We start from the raw sequence: 20,341 nt of genomic DNA, 5'->3' as shown, positions 1-20,341 counted from the left end.
ATAATGGACTCATGATAAAATAATAATATAAGAATACTAATAACACCACCAATAGCAATAATTTCTGTTGTCGTTCTGTGAGAGTTACAACAATTTAGAGACAATTTTTCGCGTGGTCTCTGAATGAACCTGCCCTGTTTGCCTTCTTCTGTACAGCTTTGCTTCGGGAGACTGTGTCACATCACACAGAATTACAGAATCACAGAATGTCAGGGATTGGAAGGGACCTCAAAAGCTCATCCAGTGCAATCCCCCCGCCGGAGCAGGAACACCCTGATGAGGTTACACAGGAAGGTGTCCAGGCAGGTCTTGAATGCCTCCAGAGTAGGACACTCCACAACCCCCCTGGGCAGCCTGGGCCAGGCTCTGGCACCCTCACCATGAAGAAGTTTCTTCTCAGTTTTAAGTGGAACCTCCTGTGATCCAGTTTGTACCCATTACCCCTTGTCCTATCATTGGTTGTCACTGAGAAGAGCCTGGCTCCATCCTCCTGACACTCACCCTTTACGTATTTATAACCATGAATGAGGTCACTCCTCAGTCTCCTCTTCTCCAGCTCCAGAGCCCCAGCTCCCTCAGCCTTTCCTCACACGGGAGATGCTCCACTCCCTTCAGCATCTTTGTTGCCCTGCGCTGGACTCTCTCCAGCAGTTCCCTGTCCTGCTGGAACTGAGGGGCCACAACTGGACAAAATATTCCAGGTGTGGTCTCCCCAGGGCAGAGTAGAGGGGCAGGAGAACCTCTCTGACCTACTGACCACCCCGCTTCTAACACACCCCAGGTACCATTGGCCTTCCTGGCCACAAGGGCCCAGTGCTGGTTCATGGTCATCCTGCTGTCCCCAGGACCCCCAGGTCCCTTTCCCCTACACTGCTCTCCAACAGGTCATTCCTCAACTTACACTGGAACCTGGGGTTGTTCCTGCCCAGATACAAGACTCTACACTTGCCCTTGTTCTATTTCATTAAATTTTTTCCTGCCCAACTCTCCAACCAAGAGAAGCAAAACTCCCGAGGCTATTTCTCATTACAGAAACCACCTCTATTAGCATTTTATTGTTTAATCCAAGGAAGAGAGAAACAGAAAAGGAGTCTTGGAGCTCCAAAAGACAACAGAGTGACTGCAGCGTAATGTGTTTAAAGCATCAACTCAGCCACGGTAGCAAAAGGCATAGTTCTTTTGGTCCCTCTCTGTTATAAAGTGATAAGTCTTCATATAAATCTCTCGTTGAAGTTGAAGCTGGTACATTTTAGCTTGATTTCACCATAGCTATGAGGATGAGTACCATGGATGGGCTGATACATGACTATTTTAGTAAGTCACAGTATCTTATTCATACCTCTGAGTGGCTGGAGAAATGTGACACTGTATTTTACCTCCTGGTTTAATATGTGTACAGGCCATCAAGAACCTGCTGAAGGACAGTAAGATTCCAGTAAACTCATAGATAAAGAGGTTCGGAGGGCATCTGGGATCATTTCCACTTCCTACTGGCATCATTTTATGAGCAGAAATGTTAAAGAGTGTGTGTCCTGATGTCCCCAAGCACACGGGTTCCTTGCTGCTCTCACAATGTTTGAATATGCAGCAAAAGCAAGTAAGAACTCAGACTAAAGAAGATTTGGACTAAACTGGTGAAAGCAACCCCAGAATAGAATCAGGCTATGAGGTGACAGAGTATCGTGAGAGGTAAACGACTTTTTCAAGGTCATACAACCGATAAGCAGTAGGGCTGGGGGCAACCCAGGGCTCTCGCATCCTGACCTGGTGTGCCCACCTTTAACAGCGCTGCCTCCATCCTTCAGCTCAGTAATTCCCAATAGGAAGAGAAGGGGAAATGATTGGGCTGTAAAAGCTTTTTCTTGCCAATTTTCATCACTGAATTTTGTGGCAGCGTCTACCAAAGTGGGCTGTGATGCAGGCCTGTTTTTAAAAGCAAGACACAGTGACTTGGGATTAAATCCACTCAGGTAAAATGAAAGTTAGCTTTCAGCTAAAACTTCTTTTTGGTAAGACCCCCTGCAATGCGGAACAGTTTCCTGGGGAAGGACTGGGACTTGATGCTTAAGACATTTTAAACCAGACTGAGTAAGTTTCTGGAAAAAAAAAATCTGTAGAAAACTATTCTGTTTTAAGATTTGCTTTTCTTTTCGCTTCTAAAAATACTTGGTGCAAAGGCCTTGAACTTTGCTTGCAATATGTTGTAATATGGTTTCTTGCAAGAGAAAGAAACAGTAACACACCATTTCATTGGGCAACCATCACTGGAAAAATCACCATGGAAGTAAGGAACTTATGATGTGATTATTCAATCAGATTTCACCACTGTCATGGGGACTGACTCAATCTTAATCTCCCAGCATATCTGGGAGAAAAGGCTAATATATGTTTTTTTAATAAATATTGCAATTGGATATGCTGATAAGGGCGTGAGATACAGTATAGAGTTGCATGGATCACCTTGCTGTTGTCCCATTCTTGGGTTTTCATCTGCGTGTGGATTAGCTCATAGGATGGCTCCATTGCATCCATGTCTGGCTTGGGGTAGCCGGGGATGACGTTGTGTAGCTGGAACCCAAAAGTGAGCAGCCAACTGTTGACATCTGGAAAGGAAGAGAAGCATAAATCAGATTTTCTGATCTCTTAAAGCAGGGTGGCTCAGCAGAACGGCACAGAGGAGGACCCTGGTACTGCTGCGGTGTGGCCAAAATGATGAACATCTACTTCATGTGAAAAGCAGAAACCTTAATGGTCCTTGAAAGAACCGTGTGCCAAATCCGGGCTTTCCACCTCCAACCACAGTCCAATTCTGCACTTGGCCAGCTCTGAAACAGCAGTTTTAGCAGTGGCCAAATGGCTCAAATCAAAGCCAAGTCAATGTCTGTCATTCTCAGCAGGCACCAGGTACTGGTCTGAGGTACGTGGGAGAACCACAGCAACAACAACACACAGATGGAGGCTGAGATGCTCCAGCCAAACTGGAGATGTCGTCCAGTCCTACAGTAAGCTCTGAACATCTCAGCCACAGTATTTCTCTTCCTGAGGACTCCCAAAGACTAAATTTAAGAGCTATGTGAGCCAGAACACCAGGACACACAGGACAAACAGCACAGTCATTTGGCAGGTGCTCATGGAAGAGACTCTGGACACATCGTCTGCTTTTTCCACGGCATTTCCACCTCAGTCCTGACTTTCTTGGGCTGTTCATGAGAAGGGGTAGCTTGAATATGAAACCAGTGTAAAGTCATATGCCATAATTTATAGTGACATTTAAAATCAGCCTCCACACTACCTGCAAGGTATATTATGGTACAAATAGTGTACAGATAGAAGACGACTTTGCTTGGGTACCTTTCACAAGCCCCTTAGAAGGCCATGGATGGTGAGAAACCTGCTGGCTACAAGCGATAAACTATTGTCCTATGCAAAAAGGGGGACCACTGGGCCTAAAGGGGACATTATGGAAATCCCAGCCATTTGGGACATCATTCACTTGACAGTACAGACTGCAGAGTCTTCCCTGATTTTGATCTTACAGCTATTAGAAATATCAGCTGAATGTCAGTCCACTCTGAGATCTGCTTGGGATCAGCATCGCTTCCCCTCTTAACTTCAGAGCATTTGATGATCTCACCTCGTTTGCCTTCACTGAACTCTAGAGGACACACCTGCTCCAATCCTCAAGCAAAATACACTGTGCATTTGGCACACAAACAGCAATTGCAAGAAAAGGAAAGGTATGAAGGTAAAGTTTAACTAATATCAGCTCCCAGGGGTGTTAAGTGTTTTGCACATCACCGGGACTTGAATCTTTGCTTCAAGCTGGATGTGCAAGGGGCTTGATTTTCATTTTGCTAAACTCAATAAACGCTGTAGAAACAATCCGAAAAAGGGATCGATTTAACTAATCAAATATGCACCTTTGAATATTTTTTCTCTATTCCCCATGAGCTTAAATGAATGTTTTGAAGAGCTGGTCAGAAAAGAAATTATGGATGCAAGCAGCAAACAAGGCACTTCCAGATGACTGGAGAACCAGGAGCCAAACAAACACACTATCTGTTGCTTGTTTTCTTACAGGCCAAAATGTTGAGATTGGGCAGATGTCCAAAAAGCCCTTGTGATGATCCATGTGGAAGGGGGAGGATTTCTGTAATAAAAACACTTCTGTTCACTCAATGTACAGATTGTTTTTGGAGTGTCTTTGAAACAGAGAGGTTGGGGCTGGGGGAAGGAAAGAAATTAAAAAGCTCATTTGATTATTTTCTTGCTTAGCACTAAGCCGGCCTGCTTCCAAATCCTTCTCATGTGAAATGAAGACCTTTGATGTACACATTGTGGGCCAGGTGGTCAGGAGAACAAAGTAAAACAGTGAAGTTCGGCATTGATGCACTTCACAAATGTTCAGAGGGATACGGGGCAGGGACGCTGAACAGCCGAAAAATATGTAACATGTCTGGAAAGATTCAAGACAGGCTTTTTTTGCTACTTCCCAGAAAACTGACTTTCAAAACATTTGCAAACAGGAGTTCATTCTTTTTGGGAAGCGGTGTTGGAATACCCAGCACAAAATTTAGAAAAACACAAAAACCCAAAACATGGGAGGAAGGTGTGGAACTGAGAAAACAGAGGGGAAAATATTAGTTTGCCGAGAGGCAGTGACAACTTTTTTTGACAGAAAAGTACATTTCACATCACAGAGGTTGCTTTTTTTTTTCAGCTACAGTAACCCTGCCAACACATTTCACAGTAAATTCATTTGAGGGCAAAGAAAAGGAGTGCTTAATGCAGACACACGTAATGGAAATGTCAGTTCAATCCATCAGGATTGCCGAAGCTGGCAGCAAAGCTCTGCGCCACGAAGTGCACAATCGCTAAAATATTAATGTTTAACAACGGGCCTCTCAAAACACAAATACCTGATTCTCCTGTTCACCCTCCGCCCACCTCCGATTTGTACCCACGAGCTCAGAAACCTCATCGTTGGAGACCAAAACATGTGTTGTTTGCCCTTGTCCTGGGTGCTGAGCTCCCCTGAGGACGGTGGGTCCCAGGGAGGGGATGAAGGGACAGAACGTGGTTTTCTGTGCCCAAATCCAGGCAGATTTGGTTGTGATGACAAGGACATGCTCACGTAGGGTCCTGCCCATGAGATGCCTGGAAGCTTCAGCAGAAAGAACTGCCAGAGCACCAGTCTTGCATCATGGCATCCATCCCATGACTTGGTCCTTCCATGCACTGGGAGAGGAGAAATTTAAAAAACGTATTTGGGCTCTGTATTCTTGAAAGTTTTAAAAAAACACCAACTTTTAAGACAGTGGAAAAAGTTATTCGATGTATATAAAAACTTGTAAAGTGTCAGATTTGGACCTCTTGATGTTATCATCACAGAATCACAGAATGTCAGGGATTGGAAGGGACCTCGAAAGCTCATCCAGTGCAGTCCCCCCATGGAGCAGGAACACCCAGATGAGGTTACACAGGAAGGTGTCCAGGCGGGTTGGAATGTCTCCAGAGTAGGAGACTCCACAACCCCCCTGGGCAGCCTGGGCCAGGCTCTGGCACCATCACCATGAAGAAGATTCTTCTCAAATTTAAGTGGAACCTCTTGTGTTTCAGTTTGAACCCATTACCCCTTGTCCTGTCATTGGTTGTCACCGAGAAGAGCCTGGCTCCATCCTCCTGACACTCACCCTTTACATATTTATAACCATTAATAAGGTCACCCCTCAGTCTCCTCTTCTCCAGCTCCAGAGCCCCAGCTCCCTCAGCCTTTCCTCACACGGGAGATGCTCCACTCCCTTGAGCATCTTTGTTGCCCTGCGCTGGACTCTCTCCAGCAGTTCCCTGTCCTGCTGGAACTGAGGGGCCCAGGTGGTTGGAAATTTTGTCCTGTCTTAACTTGATCAGGAAAGTAAAAATCTGTTAATATGTCATGAAGCAACTCTTCAAAATATGTATCAGTTCAAGACAATGATTTCAAATAAAGATCTTCCATTTTGGTTTTCACTCTTCATTTTTTATTTTCAAGTTTTTGATAATTAGTTTATATTTAACTTCATAAGGTTGAAAACCAAAAAGGAATTAATTCAGACAGTTTTGAGAGCTGTTCACAGCATTTCTGCTGAGAAATCTCTCAAGCTCAGCCCTCTCCCATAAACAAATGCAGTTTTGACAAGTGAGCATTTTCTGATAGGAAAAGTTATCTCAGAATATTCTGTGCCAGCCTTAATTATCAGAGTGAGGCCAACACACAGGATCTTAGTCTGCATCTTTTGGCGTATTTTACTTCCCTCATGGCATCATCTTCCCAGCTCTGGAGAAAACAGCTTTTAATTAAAAAACCCACCAATCTAATCTTTATGATTATTGCAGAAGAACCTGAAAGCACGAATACTGATGGCTGGAAAAACAAATGGTACAGAACAATCCAATATTTTTATTTTGTAACTTTTTTTTTGCTATTAAACCGATCTCATAACTTAGGGGAATGCAAATACTATTGCCTATGGGAATGTTGTGATAGACGCAGCAGGAGCATCCAAAAATTAGTTATATCTCCTTAAAAAGTCTGTACATTTGATTTGTTGTTGTGTCACCTGTGTCACCTTCCAATAGGAAGTATCTAAACAAAGAGAGTCCTCTCAAACATTAGTGCCAGTTTTGCACAAAGTATGAATATAGGAAAGACATTTAACCTATAGAACAATTTTCTGTATTTAAAAAGCATACAGAGAGCTCATGTTATTGCCATTTTACAAAGTCCCAGGGGAAGCAGTTCAGAGGTTATTTCAAGTTGTGGGGTAGGTATACCCTAAAACCTGGCCTTTAAGTCTAATGCACCTGCTTTTATTGACTTTTAATAGAAACTGTTAATTCTGTGGGGCAGATTAACTTTGAACTACACGGTTTAGTGAAGTGTGCTCTGAAACAGCTGACTGTAATAAAAGGTTTAAGTTGCTGTTGCTGTTTTTCTAAAACAAATCTGCATGTCATTTGTTTAGTTGCAAATAAATTGCTAGGCAAGCCCGTGTAAACAGAGCTGCCCTTCTACAAAGAGAAAGGTTATCAGGACATTAATTGGTAGCTAAACTTGGGATAGCTGAGGGAACGAAAAACTGGAAGCAAAATAAAGAGAACAAACAGCAAGGAAGAGAAAAGGAAACAGGTTTGGGAATTACAACCTCCATCTATGCTAATGAATTAAACATGCCCCGGACACAGGGGTCAACTGGCAAAGAAAATCTTGTGTTCATTATATTAAACACTGGAAAACCACATGGTGATCAGGATTCTGCAAGAGAAGAAACTTATCCACTGATGGCAAGCTTGTGAATATGTTAATTAATTTAAATGTCTTACCTGTCATGTAACATTTGATATCCTGAGAGTTGCTAATGGGATTGTTGTTTTTGAACATGTACAGGTTGAAAGGCATTATGTTATTGCTACTCAGATGCTTCCACATCTCATGGTCTGGACTTGTCCACCGACCCGCTAGCACATCGTAGTCTCTCCGTCCCATGTGGATAAGCTTTGTGAGGGGGTCATACAGCCCCCCGTGGTAGCCGATGATGATCTGGAAGTTGGGATTGGTGTCCATGTAGATCTCGCCATACGCTGTGTACAGTATCTGCTTAATCATTAAGCCAGTCCCGCTGAAGACGGCCAAGGGGGTGCCAATGTTATCGCAGGCGATGTAGAATTCATCACCGCTGCTGAGCTCCATCGCAAAGAGGTGGCCTTGGAGGTCATAGTAGAGAGAGGTGATCTCGGAGCTTGAGTGGTTGTACAAGTGCGTGACCTTGGTTGGGTTGGTCAGGTCTGCGTAGAAGAACTGCAAGTGATGGCCATGGCTGGTTTTGCTAGAGACCCTCCTTCCTAGGCCATCGTAGCGGTATTTCACGCTCCACCCACTAGCTTTATTGTAGGCTTTGATGAGCAGGCCAGCCGAATTGTACTCAAAAATATCATTGCCCCTTTGCTTCAGGAAGCCGTCTTCATCCATTTTGTACTGAACATCCCCCAGTCTAGTAATCCTATCCCTGAGGTCGTACCTGAGCGGCGTAAGGCGGGCACTGTTCCCCGGACTCAACAAATGGAGGTTTCCATTTAGGTCATAGCTGTAACGCCAGAGTGGTTTGTCATTGATGGACACTGTCTGCAACTGGCCATCAGCATCATACTCATATGAGTATCTAGTTGTGTTTGCATAAGGCCCGACCTTCAGCTCTTTCTTAACCACTCTCCCCATGTTGTCATACTGCACGGTCATCCAGTACATCAGCGACCGGAATATCTCGTACTGGACCTCCTTCATCCTGCCGTACGCATCGAAATGTTTAGTGTGAGTCATGACAGCAGTGGTGATAATCTGGTTGATATCGTAGTAAATGACTCCGAATTTACCAAATTGCTCAGTTTTGCCTGACACATCATCGTACCTGTAGAGATCAATGGGTAAAGGTGTCTCGTTGATGACTGCTTGCATGCTGGTCACCCGAAAGCTGTTGTCATAGTTATAGTCAAAGCGTGCGTTCACCATGCCTTCCTCAGTGAAGCGGAAAATCTGCCGATCAATGAGCGGTCCGATCTGTCTGTACCTGATTGTACATGTGAACCCTTCGTTCTGCAAGTTTATTGTCTTCAGCATGCCAGCGGTTTCGTCATAGGTGAAACTGATCTTCGTGGTGTCGTAGAGCATCTCGGCCAACTTGGACAACTTTCCATACTTGTAGATGACACGTCTCCCTGTCCCCAGGTACAACGTGTGAAGGAGCTGCTCATCCTCCGTGAAATCCTGTATTACTGAGGCGTTGCCTTCAGGTGGTCGGTAGATGTTCCGGTAGTAACCAATGGAACGAATGGTTTCTAAAGTCTGACGGGCAACGTTGGGCATGGTCACCGATGACAACCGGTCATTCTTGTCAAACTCAAAGATGTACTGTCTCTGGCTGTGAAGGAGCAGCACCATGGACTGGATGGGAAGGAGAAAAACATAGATTACATTCCTGGCTTTCAGGCGAAATTACACTCAACTCTCACAAAACCTTCAAAATTCTCCAATCCAAAGAGCAAAGCAAGTGAGATAAATCTCTGCACCCATAGGATTAAATGGTGAGAGGTATGAAGCTGCACAGCACATCGAGCATCCCCAGGGAGGAGTGGGGCAGAGGAAAAAGCCATTAATGCAGTCAGGAAGGTCTAAGTTCAGAATGCTCACTTGTTTGAATCAATACTCCATAGCTAGCTGTCTCTACCCAAACTCTCTTCACCAATAGCTTTTACAGATTAAATAAATTACCTTTGTAGAGTGAATTAGACAACGCTTGAAAAAGTACCCTCCGACACCTTCCAATGCCCAATTAATTCATTGTGTCTCCATATCTTCCATTATTCTCTTAATGCAAACTTCTGCCTGAATTTGGTCATTTTTGTTTGTTTGTTTAATGTAACGAACAATCCGCACAGATCGTATGATGCAAGAAGCAAGTCAATACCTTTTGCTTTTTAAAAGCCATTCTACTGTAGTTTCCTTAAACTGTTGTAGGGATAGGCTTTATATAAAACTCAGGAATATAAAACTCCAGTCCCTGGTATGGAGCATACGGATCTGTAGGATACTGGGCAGTGTAATGATGAATGGTAATACCCAGAAGAATTTAAGTCCCATGCCAATCTACAGAGTGCAGACTACAGAAAACATTGCAAAGAGTGTGATGACAGTCTAGCTGGATTTGTGACTTGCACTTTTTATTACATGTATTTCCTAGAAAGCAGGAATGGGTCACTCAAAGAAGGCAGGATGTCAGAATGTATGGATTGTTTTCACATGGAAAAGCCTACTGGAAATTCCTACCTTTCATTCCTCTGACTTTACCTGAAGATATTTTATATTGCAGCTAGCTCAGCAGAGGAATGTTATGTTTAAAAAATCAAATGCCAAAGCTTCACAGCATTAAGACATTCTCTTGATGTGACTGGGAAGAAACTTCCCAGGCTATTTTCAACTGCTCTTTCATGGTTTGGCATCAAAGTTACTAGGTGCACATCAGTGTAGGCAAAAGAGGAGTATTGGACCATAAGGACCATTAATCAGGTGATGTGAAGGAGTGCAGCTGTCCTGAAGTCAAAGGATTAAAGCCCATTTGCACCAAACGCACCATTTCTGAGTGATATGAGGATTCTCACCTTCTCCAAGTAAGTGTAGCTCCATGATTTGCCATCAGCAAAGATCCTGGATGTAATTCTGCCAGACTGATCGTACTCCATCCTTTCTGACATCGTGCCTCTCTGAATGCCTGCGATGTGTCCTCCTGGGGAATAGGTGACATTGACCCCGTTCAGTCTGCTGCTGGGTGACCAGAGACTGGGCCTCCCTGCCTGGTCATAGAGGATGCGGAGCGTGAACTTGCGGTGGTCATCATAGATTTTCTCTGTCCTTGTCACACGGTCAAAGTCAAGGGACAGCAGGTTTCTGTTGTGAACCTACAGGACAGAGATGGAGAATTAGGAAGCTGGAAAAAGTTCAAGTTTAAAAGAGTAGCCTCATTTCACCAAACACCTCTTTAGGCCACACTGGAGAGCCTGCAGCTGTTCATTGACTCTGGATAAGATTTTCAAAGCAAAGAGTTTTCCTAATGTTGCTTCTGTTGACTTCAGTGAGGAGGCAGAAAAACAGAAGATACTTTTGAAACACTGCCACGGTGAAGGAATATTGCTTATATCCCAAACCTAGGCTTAGGACTGCTACAGCAGATGTGATTATACACCTACAGAAGATGAGAACTTGTGAGGAATATTTACAAGGTATTCTGCTTGTCAAACCTAGGATATATAGTTTTTTTCCTTTCGTGCACATCAAAAGATAATACTTGTAGAAAAAGAGATGGATGTTGTGTCAATGTAGTGGAAAGCAGAGCTTTTCTTTGAGTATACTGACTGTACTGCATGCACTGGAGGTCAAGCCTTTCCCCCGAGATGAAATATGGAGGCCTTGACCACTGGAGATGTTACACAGTGCAGGAACTTTTCTGTGAGAGCTGGAGTTTTAGCTTCATTGTCCTGAGGTTATTCGGTGTTGCATAATTACACTCCTGTTACCTCCACTGCCTCTGCCTTTCCAAAGATCAAAGGTATCTACTTCAAAGGCAGGAGCAGGAACACATTTTGATTCAGGGATTGTAGCACACAGCAATACGAAAAGGAGCTGGTAATACAACTCATATTTAGCTACACATGCAAGGAGACTCAAACAGCCACATCACCACAGCAGCAAAGTACTCAGCAAGGACAAAAACCCCACATTCCCAGGATGCAAGTTCAACATCTTGCCCTGTCCTGCTCTGGGTAAAGCAAACACTCCTGACCCGAGAACTGTTCTCAGCCCTGGTCTTGGCCATTACTTCAGGGTGTGCGATTGAATTCCTGCTATATGTCTTATGAGGACAAGCTGAGAGAGATGGGGTGTTCGGCCTGGAGAAGAGAAGCTCCGGGGAGACCCTATTGCGGCCTTTCTGTACTTAAAAGGGGCTGATAAGAAAGATGGGGACAAAGATTTTAGCAGGGCCTGTTGCGATAGGACAAGGCGTGATGGTTTTAAACTAAAGGAGGGGAGATTTAGTCCAGACATGAGGAAGAAATTTTTGACATTGAGGGTCATGAGGCCCTGTTCCAGGTTGGCCAGAGAGGTGGTGGATGCCCCATCCCTGGAGACATCCCAGGCCAGGCTGGACGGGGCTCTGAGCAACCTGAGCTGGTGAAGATGTCCCTGCTCATGGCAGGGGTGGCACTGGATGAGCTTGGAAGGTCCTTTCCAACCCAAACTATTCTATGTTTCTGTGAAATAATACAATGCACATGTTTCTTTATTGCAGGGATAAGGCACAAGGCAGGGACTTCTGCCATGGATGAAGGGAGAGGAGCCAACTCTGATGCCTTTTCCCCAGTCTCCTCAATGCCAGCCTGGCTCTGCACTTGACCAGGCAGCAGTAAAGCAACACAAATACACTAAAGCAGCACAAATATGTTAAAGCAGCCTCCTTCCCTTCTCCTGTACCACACACCCCATGGAAAGTTGTGATGCTCTGTTCCACCCACCCAGTGGTGAGATATTTCCACAACTTGGCTGGCTACGAATTCAACCCATTACTGGCCTACAGCAACACAGGCTCCATCTGCAGTGAGAGCATTAAGTAAACTCTGCTCCAGGGGTGGCACTGGATGAGCTTTGAAGGTCCCTTCCAAGCCAAACTATTCTGTGATTCTATATTTTGAGTCATGTGAGAGAAAGGATGTGACAGAGCCAACGGAGAAGGGGCTCCTCATCCCTGGAGGGCTGGAAGAAGGAAGGGTAGGACCACTGCAATGGTTTTGGGCAGGTGTTTGTGCAGAAACCTGGAGAATGGGGACACTGTAAAATCAGAATTCTGAGGAAACCATCTCAGGAGCTGAGGCTGGAAGAGGCAAAAGCACAGCTGAGAAAATGTGGAACTGAGCTGAGGATGCATGTAGCCAGCTGAGAGAAGCCAGAGAAGGAATCGGTACCATGATGTAAGTGTGAAGATGATGTAAGAAGAGGTCAGCACAAGAATGATTTTCAGCTTACGAATAACAATGCTAAAACACAGGTATGACTCAAGGAAAGAAGTGGCAGGGAAAGGCAGATAATGCTCCAATTAAATGTGTGTAAAATAGAATGTAAATGGGCAATAGGAGAAAGAGGGAATCAGCCAACAGCCCACTGTAACAGGCAAGCTGGGAAATAATTAAAAAGGTATCAAAACTCTAAGCACAGATGCACACATGTAACTAACAGCGCAATTTGACATCTTGTAGGTGCTTGCTGCTATAAATAGAGAAACAGAAGTGACAATTGCCCACAAAAAAAAAAAAAAAAAAAAGCAGAAAAACAGGAAGGAATAGCATCTTTGCTTTCTATCTACTCACAAAGCAGCTCCAGCCCAGCAGCTGCAGCTTCTTCTGCTACTGGTCTCTGCCAGAAGAGCTGGGAAGAGCTCTTCCAGGGCTGGGACAGGAATCCAGGCTGCAAGTGGCCTCCCTGCTCCATCTACCAGCAGCAGTGCCATGCACCGCACTGGAAGGACCAAATAACCCATCCCAGATCCCTCGTAAGCTCCGTCCAAATCTCTGCATCCCACTGCTGGTGCCCTAAGTCATTCCACCCTCCCTGTGCTCTGGAAAGCAATTTCTGCAGGACTAGTTGGAAACAGGCTCCCTTTTCACTTTTATTTTAATGATTTGTTTTCTCCTGCTTGGTGTGATCTCTCTTCTCTCCGAGAAGTGTTGCGGTGCCAACAGCCACCCCTCAAGGTGACGGACAAAGTGAACCCTACCCTGCCAGACAGCCTCTGAACAGGGGCTAAATCTTTTTCCATCCTTGTTCAAGGGCATGCCTTGAACAGAAGTGAATTTTCCGCAGAAGCACTGACAGGGCTGCAGGCTTCAGTCCAATAACTGTGTCTTATGGTGAGCAACTAAATAAGGTGCCATCCTACATCCAGGAGTATTTATCCTGGAACAGGGTCTGAAAAATTCCTGAAAAAAGCTTTTGCCTCTCAGAGCGTTTAACAACAGTTGTGATCAGCACAGGACTGAGGGAGGGTAAATTTAAATCCACAGTGTATTTGACCTCCTCTCTACAATGTGTGAGAGACTAAATTTAACCCCAAACTCTACAGTACTTTATTCAATCCTTTAGCTTGCTCTGGGAAAGCAAGAGCATAAACACGCCACCATCTCTGATTTCTCCAGTGCTTCCTATTTAACTCCTTTATCTTAAATTATCATTAAGAACCATCCATTGACCCTTCCAGGAGAACAAGAGAATGCAAGGGGAAGATTTCTCATGAAAACACTCCGGTAACCTTCAGCAGAGGAGGGCAAACAATACTTCGGCAATGAGAACTCCAGAAATGAACAACATCCACCTGATAAATGGCCTCCTACAAAGCAATTTCCCCAGTGAATTGCTAAAACCGTTGGGGTGACCATAGCCAGACCTCGACACCTTGCAGGAACTGTGGAGATGATGCTGGACTGTCCTCATTAGTCAACACATTAGGAATGGTTAGCAGCATATCCCAGGAGACCTCTGTGGTCCTGCTGGTTCTGGGGATTGTCTGGGACACTTGGTCTCAATGCCACCTTTAACCTGCTGCCAAGGTCTTGGGAAAAACAAAGTGAATTACAATGGGAGTTTCCATGGTTAAATAAACACAAAAACTGAGCCAGCAGCTCTGGCTCTTTTGGCTGTCCTTTCTGCTCCCCTCTCGGAGATTATTTTACATCCTTCTTTATTGAAAAACTCAAGTTTGATTAAAAAAAAAGGCAAACAGAAAGAAGGAGCTCTGTTCCTTGGAGCAGAGTTTACTTAATGCTCTCACTGCAGATGGAGCCTGTGTTGCTGTAGGCCAGTAATGGGTTGAATTCGTAGCCAGCCAAGTTGTGGAAATATCTCACCACTGGGTGGGTGGAACAGAGCATCACAACTTTCCATGGGGTGTGTGGTACAGGAGAAGGGAAGGAGGCTGCTTTAACATATTTGTGCTGCTTTAATGTATTTGTGTTGCTTTACTGCTGCCTGGTCAAGTGCAGAGCCAGGCTGGCATTGAGGAGACTGGGGAAAAGGCATCAGAGTTGGCTCCTCTCCCTTCATCCATGGCAGAAGTCCCTGCCTTGTGTCTTATCCCTGCAATAAAGAAACATGTGCATTGTATTATTTCACAGAAACATAGAATAGTTTGGGTTGGAAGGGACCTTCAAAGCTCATCCATTGCCACCCCTGCCATGAGCAGGGACATCTTCACCAGCTCAGGTTGCTCAGAGCCCCGTCCAGCCTGGCCTGGGATGTCTCCAGGGATGGTTCATCCACCACCTCTCTGGGCAACCTGGGACAGGCTCTCACCACCCTCAGTGTAAAAACTTTCTTCCTCATGTCTATCCTGAGGGAGGAAGGGAGGGAGGGAGGGAGCTGTGGAACCAGCCTCATCATGCTGGGAGCTGGTCGAGCTCAAGGCAACAGGTTGTCAGTCCCCAGGGACACCCTGCAACCATGGGAGGAAGGGCCACCAAAACCATGCAGACGCATGCGATGGCAGCAGGAAGATGCTGTTTTTAGGCAACTCCCTCTTCTACATTGGTCAGATCCTGTTCTCCTCATCCTGAAGGCTTTCTGGAGTGATTCTGCAGCCTCTCTGGGATTGCTCCTTCTCCATGGAGCATCATGTCTTTGCTGCTGTCTCATGCGAGCAGCGGGATGAGGGGAGGAGGAAGGCAGTGATTTGTTCACATATGGCAGAAAATGATAACATTTCCCAAAACCAACAAAAACATTTTGAACTTAACTTCCTTGAACTTCTCCCTTGCCAGGGAAAGCAGCAATTACTGGTACGAGGGAAGAGGAGAACATGACACACAGAATATGTTAAAATGCCGGGCAATCCCCAGGGAGGCAATTAGCACCTCGCAGGTCTATGTCTTAGGGGTGCAGATGCTGCCATGCAGGTACAAACAGGCAGCTTAAAACCTCTTGTACACCCTCAGCTACTTTGAACCCCTGAACACAGCCACAACTGAGCCCTTCAACCATGTAAGATGATCTCCTGCCTCACCAGAAGGGCCCCGATAGGCTCAAAATGTGAATAAATGCTGGCAGATTTACGGGGACACAAGTGACCAGCCTGAAAGCTCATTTTGCAAGTGCTTTTCCAAATGCAGCAGAATATAAAACAAAGACACATTCTGCATTTCAATCTACTGTGAAAATTCTGGGATATAAAACTGACACGGGCAGCTGAGCTGCGGCTAAATGAGTGGAAACTGCTTTGAACACCAAATAGCTGTGACACAGCTGCAGATTTCAGAAGGCTCTCTCCTTTCAGAGAAAGACCTGTCTGATAATTTCGCTGGTTATTAAAATAAAATAAAATCAAAACCCCAAGACAAACCAAACAAGAAGCGTGATGCCAACTGATCTGCAGATGTACAGCAGTTCCTACTGAAGGAGCAGCTTTAGCTTTCACTGTGGTTTTCAGCTTTTTTCCTGATACTGAAATAAGAGGGTATCAAGGCAAGAGGAAAAGAGCTGTTTTAGGGAGGTTGAACAGCAATGGTTGACAAGTGTGAGTGAGGAGAGATGGGAGAAATCACACCAAGGTGGCAGGATTGTTTTGCAGGGAACAGGGAGAGGTGAAGAGCAAAGGCTGGGAAACACTTATTCTGAAACCAGAACATTAATATCTCCTGCGAAGCTGAAGTGCGAACAAATAGCTGCTGTCCTTTTGCTGTGGTGGCATTAGGCAGCACTAAGTGTTTGTCTCAGAGGGTCTGAACGTGCCAGGTGCTGAGCAGCTTCCCAGGAACGGCTCATCAGCCCGTGACTCGGAGACTAGCAAGGTGCAGGGTGATTGCCCAGGACTCGCTGTTACAAATTACCAGCCTTGCCAGAAGTTAGCAGAGGAATTACAGGCTTGTTGGACAAGATCTTTAAACAGCCCTGACAAGCCTGCGGTGCATTGTGTGGAACAATGTTTTCAAAATACATCAGTCTCGAGCACAGAAAGGACCACATGCTCCTGGAGGAGGGACGGCCATCATGTTGGAGCAGTTTATAACACTTCATTTTGGGGAACAAAGGCAATTGCGATGAAATGCTCTGTGAGCTCTTCAACGGGTTTAACAGATTAACAAGTTTCAGGAATGAAGAGATTTTTCTGAGGCTGCCCATTGAACAATAATCATAGAATCAGAGAATGGTTTGAAATGGACCTTATAGGTCATCTAGTTCCAACCCCCCTGACATGGGCAGGGACACCTTCCACTAGACCAGGTTGCTTAAAGCCTCGTCCAGCCTGACCATGAACACTTCCAGGGATGGGGCACCCACAACTTCTCTGGGCAGCCTGTTCCAGTGCCTCACCATCCTCATGGGGAAGAATTTCTTCCTTATATCTAATCTAAATCTCCTCTTTTTCAGGTTAAAGACATAACTCTTTGTCCTGGGACCTATAAAGTCCCTCTCCAGCTTTCTTGTAGGTCCCTGTTTGGTACTGAAAAGCCGCAATAAGGTCTCCCCAGAGCCTTCTCCAGGCTGCACAACCCCAGCTCCCTCAGCCTGTTCTCATATGCTTACAAAGCTTTTGGTGCTCAGGTCTATTAGTGCCAGCAGCACAGGTAGAAAATACCTGTACTAACTGGTGCAGTATTTTATAGTTATGATCATCCTTTCCTTGCTTAAACAACCTGACATGTTGGTTAAACCTGCAGTGTCTGATGGGAGGTCACACATTCCCAGTGATGCAGAAGACTTGTAGACAAATCAGCAATGCCACCTGTGATGGCTAAGAGAATGTCAGCACATAAGGAGATGTATAAGGATATATTCAAGTCATAAAGGTTGCATCACTGAGGATGAACAGCTCGTTCTCTGTCCTGCAGACTCGTCCCTATTGCAGATGATACAAATCAGCCCCGTCCCTTTCTGTCATGAGGTTGAAGACTGATGAGGAGTCCAAAACTGCTCTCACTGCTCACTTACCCTCAGCCGACGTCCAAAGACGGTGACCTGCCCTCTCGCTTGCTCCTTCCTCTGCCTCCACTCCACGAGATTGAGGCCGTTGTCGATGGGCAGGGTGACATTCCTCTTGCCCACCGTGGGGTTGACGGTGCCAGCCAGCAGGTGCGGCTCGGTCTGCAGGGCCACCTCCATGCCATTGGCGAGCATCAGTCTGAGAGAGCCGTCAGCGCCGATGTAGTAGCTGTTTCGGACTTGGTCTGAAGACAGAAAAGAGATCGTTTCAATGGGCTGTCCAATGATACAGCTCCAGGTTTTCATTTTCTCCCTTACCCAGGCTTCATCAGCATTTCTGGTGGTTGTAACCAAATGCACTGTCCCACACACAGTGAGCAAAATCTTGTTTAATCATAGAATAATTTTGGTTGGAAGAGACCATCAAGATCCCTAAAAACCTCATCTAAATGTCTGTTCAACCCCTCCAGGGATGGTGACTCCACCACTGCCCTGGGCAGCCTGTTCCAATGCCCCACAGCCCTTTGGGGAAGAAATTGTTCCCAAGATCCAACCTCAACCTCCCCTGGTGCAACTTGAGGTTGTTTCCTCTGGTCCCGGCGCTTGTTCCTGGGGAGCAGAGCCTGACCCCCCGTGGCTCCAAGCTCCTTTCAGGCAGTTCAGAGATCAGAAGGTCTCCCCTCAGCTCCTGTTCTCCAGCTGAACCCCCCAGGTCCCTCAGCCGCTCCCATCACACTTGTGCTCCAGCCCCTTCCCCAGCTCCATTCCCTTCTCTCAACCCACTCCAGCACCTCAAGGGTTCTCTTGTCTTGATGGGCCCAAAACTGAGCCCAGGATTTGAGGTTTGGCCTTCACAGTGCCCAGCACAGGGACAGTCACTGCCCTGGGCCTGCTGGCCACACCAGTGCTGGTACCAGCCAGGATGCTGGTGGCCTTCTTTGCCACCTGGGCACACGCTGGCTCATGTTCAGCCAGGTGAATCAGTGAAAGTAAAGACAGGCGATATCTTTTTCATTCTGATGAGATTCTGCACTTCAAAGTCTTGCAGAAAAGTCTCACAGAGGTTAAAAAGGGCACCAGTGGAAGAGCTGCATAATATCCCAGCAAAAGGACCCAGGTTCAAACCTCTTCCTCTAGACTAAAACACTGGGTGGTGAGATATTTGTTTTAAACTGCAGTCCAGCTGAAAATTTTCCATGCTTTTATATCTTAAAGATCCCAATTTCACCACAATATATGAAAAGTGGGTCCAACTACTTTCTCCAGCTTATTTGGCATCTCACAAGTTGCAGGAAATTGCACAGTGAGCATTAACGCTCACCAGTTCCCCAAACAACAGCCCAACCCCTTGACTTGTGAAAGCTTTCAGGAGGAGACCCAAGACCTCATGTTTGGAGAGAAAGCAGAGGCACTAAGCTCCCACACATCTCTGTATGTCTGGCCTCGACTTGCTCCTAACGGATCAGCAGATTTTGAGGCCAGGATTTGGGAGTTCAGGAGTGGAAGAGAAGAGCAATATCCCTTCCATATCCTTCAGGAGCTGGGCAGGCTAAAACCTCATCCTTGGAATCTCCAGCTGGCATTGATGTCTGCAGGGAGGAGCTCATGAAGGATAAGAAAGCATGAGACTTGCTTTCTTACCGTTCGACTCAGTGCCAGTGCAGACTGGCTTTAAAAGCACATTAATCAAAGACTGCTTTATCTAAAGCTCCTCAAAAACTGGAAAATATTACCATTTCTGTCTCCCAGGCTGCCATAAATACCTAATTGTGAATAAAGACACCCATTAAAAATTCATGTCAATTGTTTTTCCGTTCTGAGGCAAGTTGGGTTTTGTTCACTAGTTGCTCTGCCATAGCTCAGCAGGAAACAAGGTCACAGCGAAATTATCATCTCTTGTCTGGATGACATAGATCAGCAAAGAGTACCGGTTGGTATAATTAGGAAAGGAAACCTGACATCAATTGGTCTTTTTTTTTTATTGTAAGTCTGATCCTGCTCCTGTTGTAGCCAGCTGGAGTCTTGCCATGCTGATCTCAGCAGGATCACAACTCAACTTACTGTACCCAGCAGTGATGGTGTAAAACACTGTGGCACTGGATTTTGCCACTATAAACATACAGAAGTGACCCACAGAGCAGATCCAAGTATTTTAGTTGTACCACGGAGTACTTAAGCTGATGGTCTTTTGACATAGACTCCAGCAGGATCAAGCCCATGGACATCTCAAGCTTGATTCTGCAAATGGAGAGGAGGGGAATGGTCAGGTGGCCGTCACACTTTCATTCTTAGATGCTTGGTTCTGTGAGAAAGTGGTGGAGATCCACTTTAAATAAATCAGTGAAGTATCACTGCACAGCTAATATATCCCTCTCTCCTCCATCCTTCATCAGGAAGCACGGGAAAGCTTGAAGCTCTCTGTGGAATTCACTGGACAGGTGATGTTCCCTTCGTGTCACACAAGCATGACTGAAGGGTTACGGTGGATTGTCACCAGTGGTGCGCTACAGTGTGTGGAATGTAAATCCTCCACTTCCAACATTTTCTCAAGAGAAGACTTTTAATTGGTTTTGGAAGACCTTTCTCAAGGGCTACATGAAACCCAAGGCCCATTGGATGCTGTATTCTATGCTGCTTTGGCTCCAGGGCACTAGTGCCCTATTTTGGCCTTGAACAAATGTCATTAAACCAGAAGACAAAATCCACCAGAGGTCCTGAGGTGCCTGTTAGCTGTAGAGGCTCCTAAATTCAGCAATCTGTAACCTTCTGAAAATGCCTTCTCAGACCTCAGCT

General features: G+C 45.6%; 1 protein-coding gene across 1 annotated transcript in view; it reads right to left on the bottom strand.

The window, feature by feature from the left end:
- Positions 1-20,341, bottom strand: part of TENM4 (teneurin transmembrane protein 4) — a 653,831-nt gene that overhangs the window by 10,212 nt on the left and 623,278 nt on the right. Inside the window, exons 30-33 of the mRNA XM_082052895.1 lie at positions 17,558-17,793; positions 10,192-10,488; positions 7,363-8,977; positions 2,461-2,603 (exon numbers count right to left, since the gene is read on the bottom strand). Of these exons, the coding sequence (XP_081909021.1) occupies positions 2,461-2,603; positions 7,363-8,977; positions 10,192-10,488; positions 17,558-17,793 (2,291 nt within the window). The remainder of the gene's footprint in view (positions 1-2,460; positions 2,604-7,362; positions 8,978-10,191; positions 10,489-17,557; positions 17,794-20,341) is intronic.

This window comes from Streptopelia decaocto (assembly GCF_964273445.1).
Source record: "Streptopelia decaocto genome assembly, chromosome: 1".
NCBI lineage: Eukaryota > Metazoa > Chordata > Aves > Columbiformes > Columbidae > Streptopelia > Streptopelia decaocto.
Note: the sequence above shows the minus strand (reverse complement) of the source record. Positions and strands in the feature narration are given on the sequence as shown.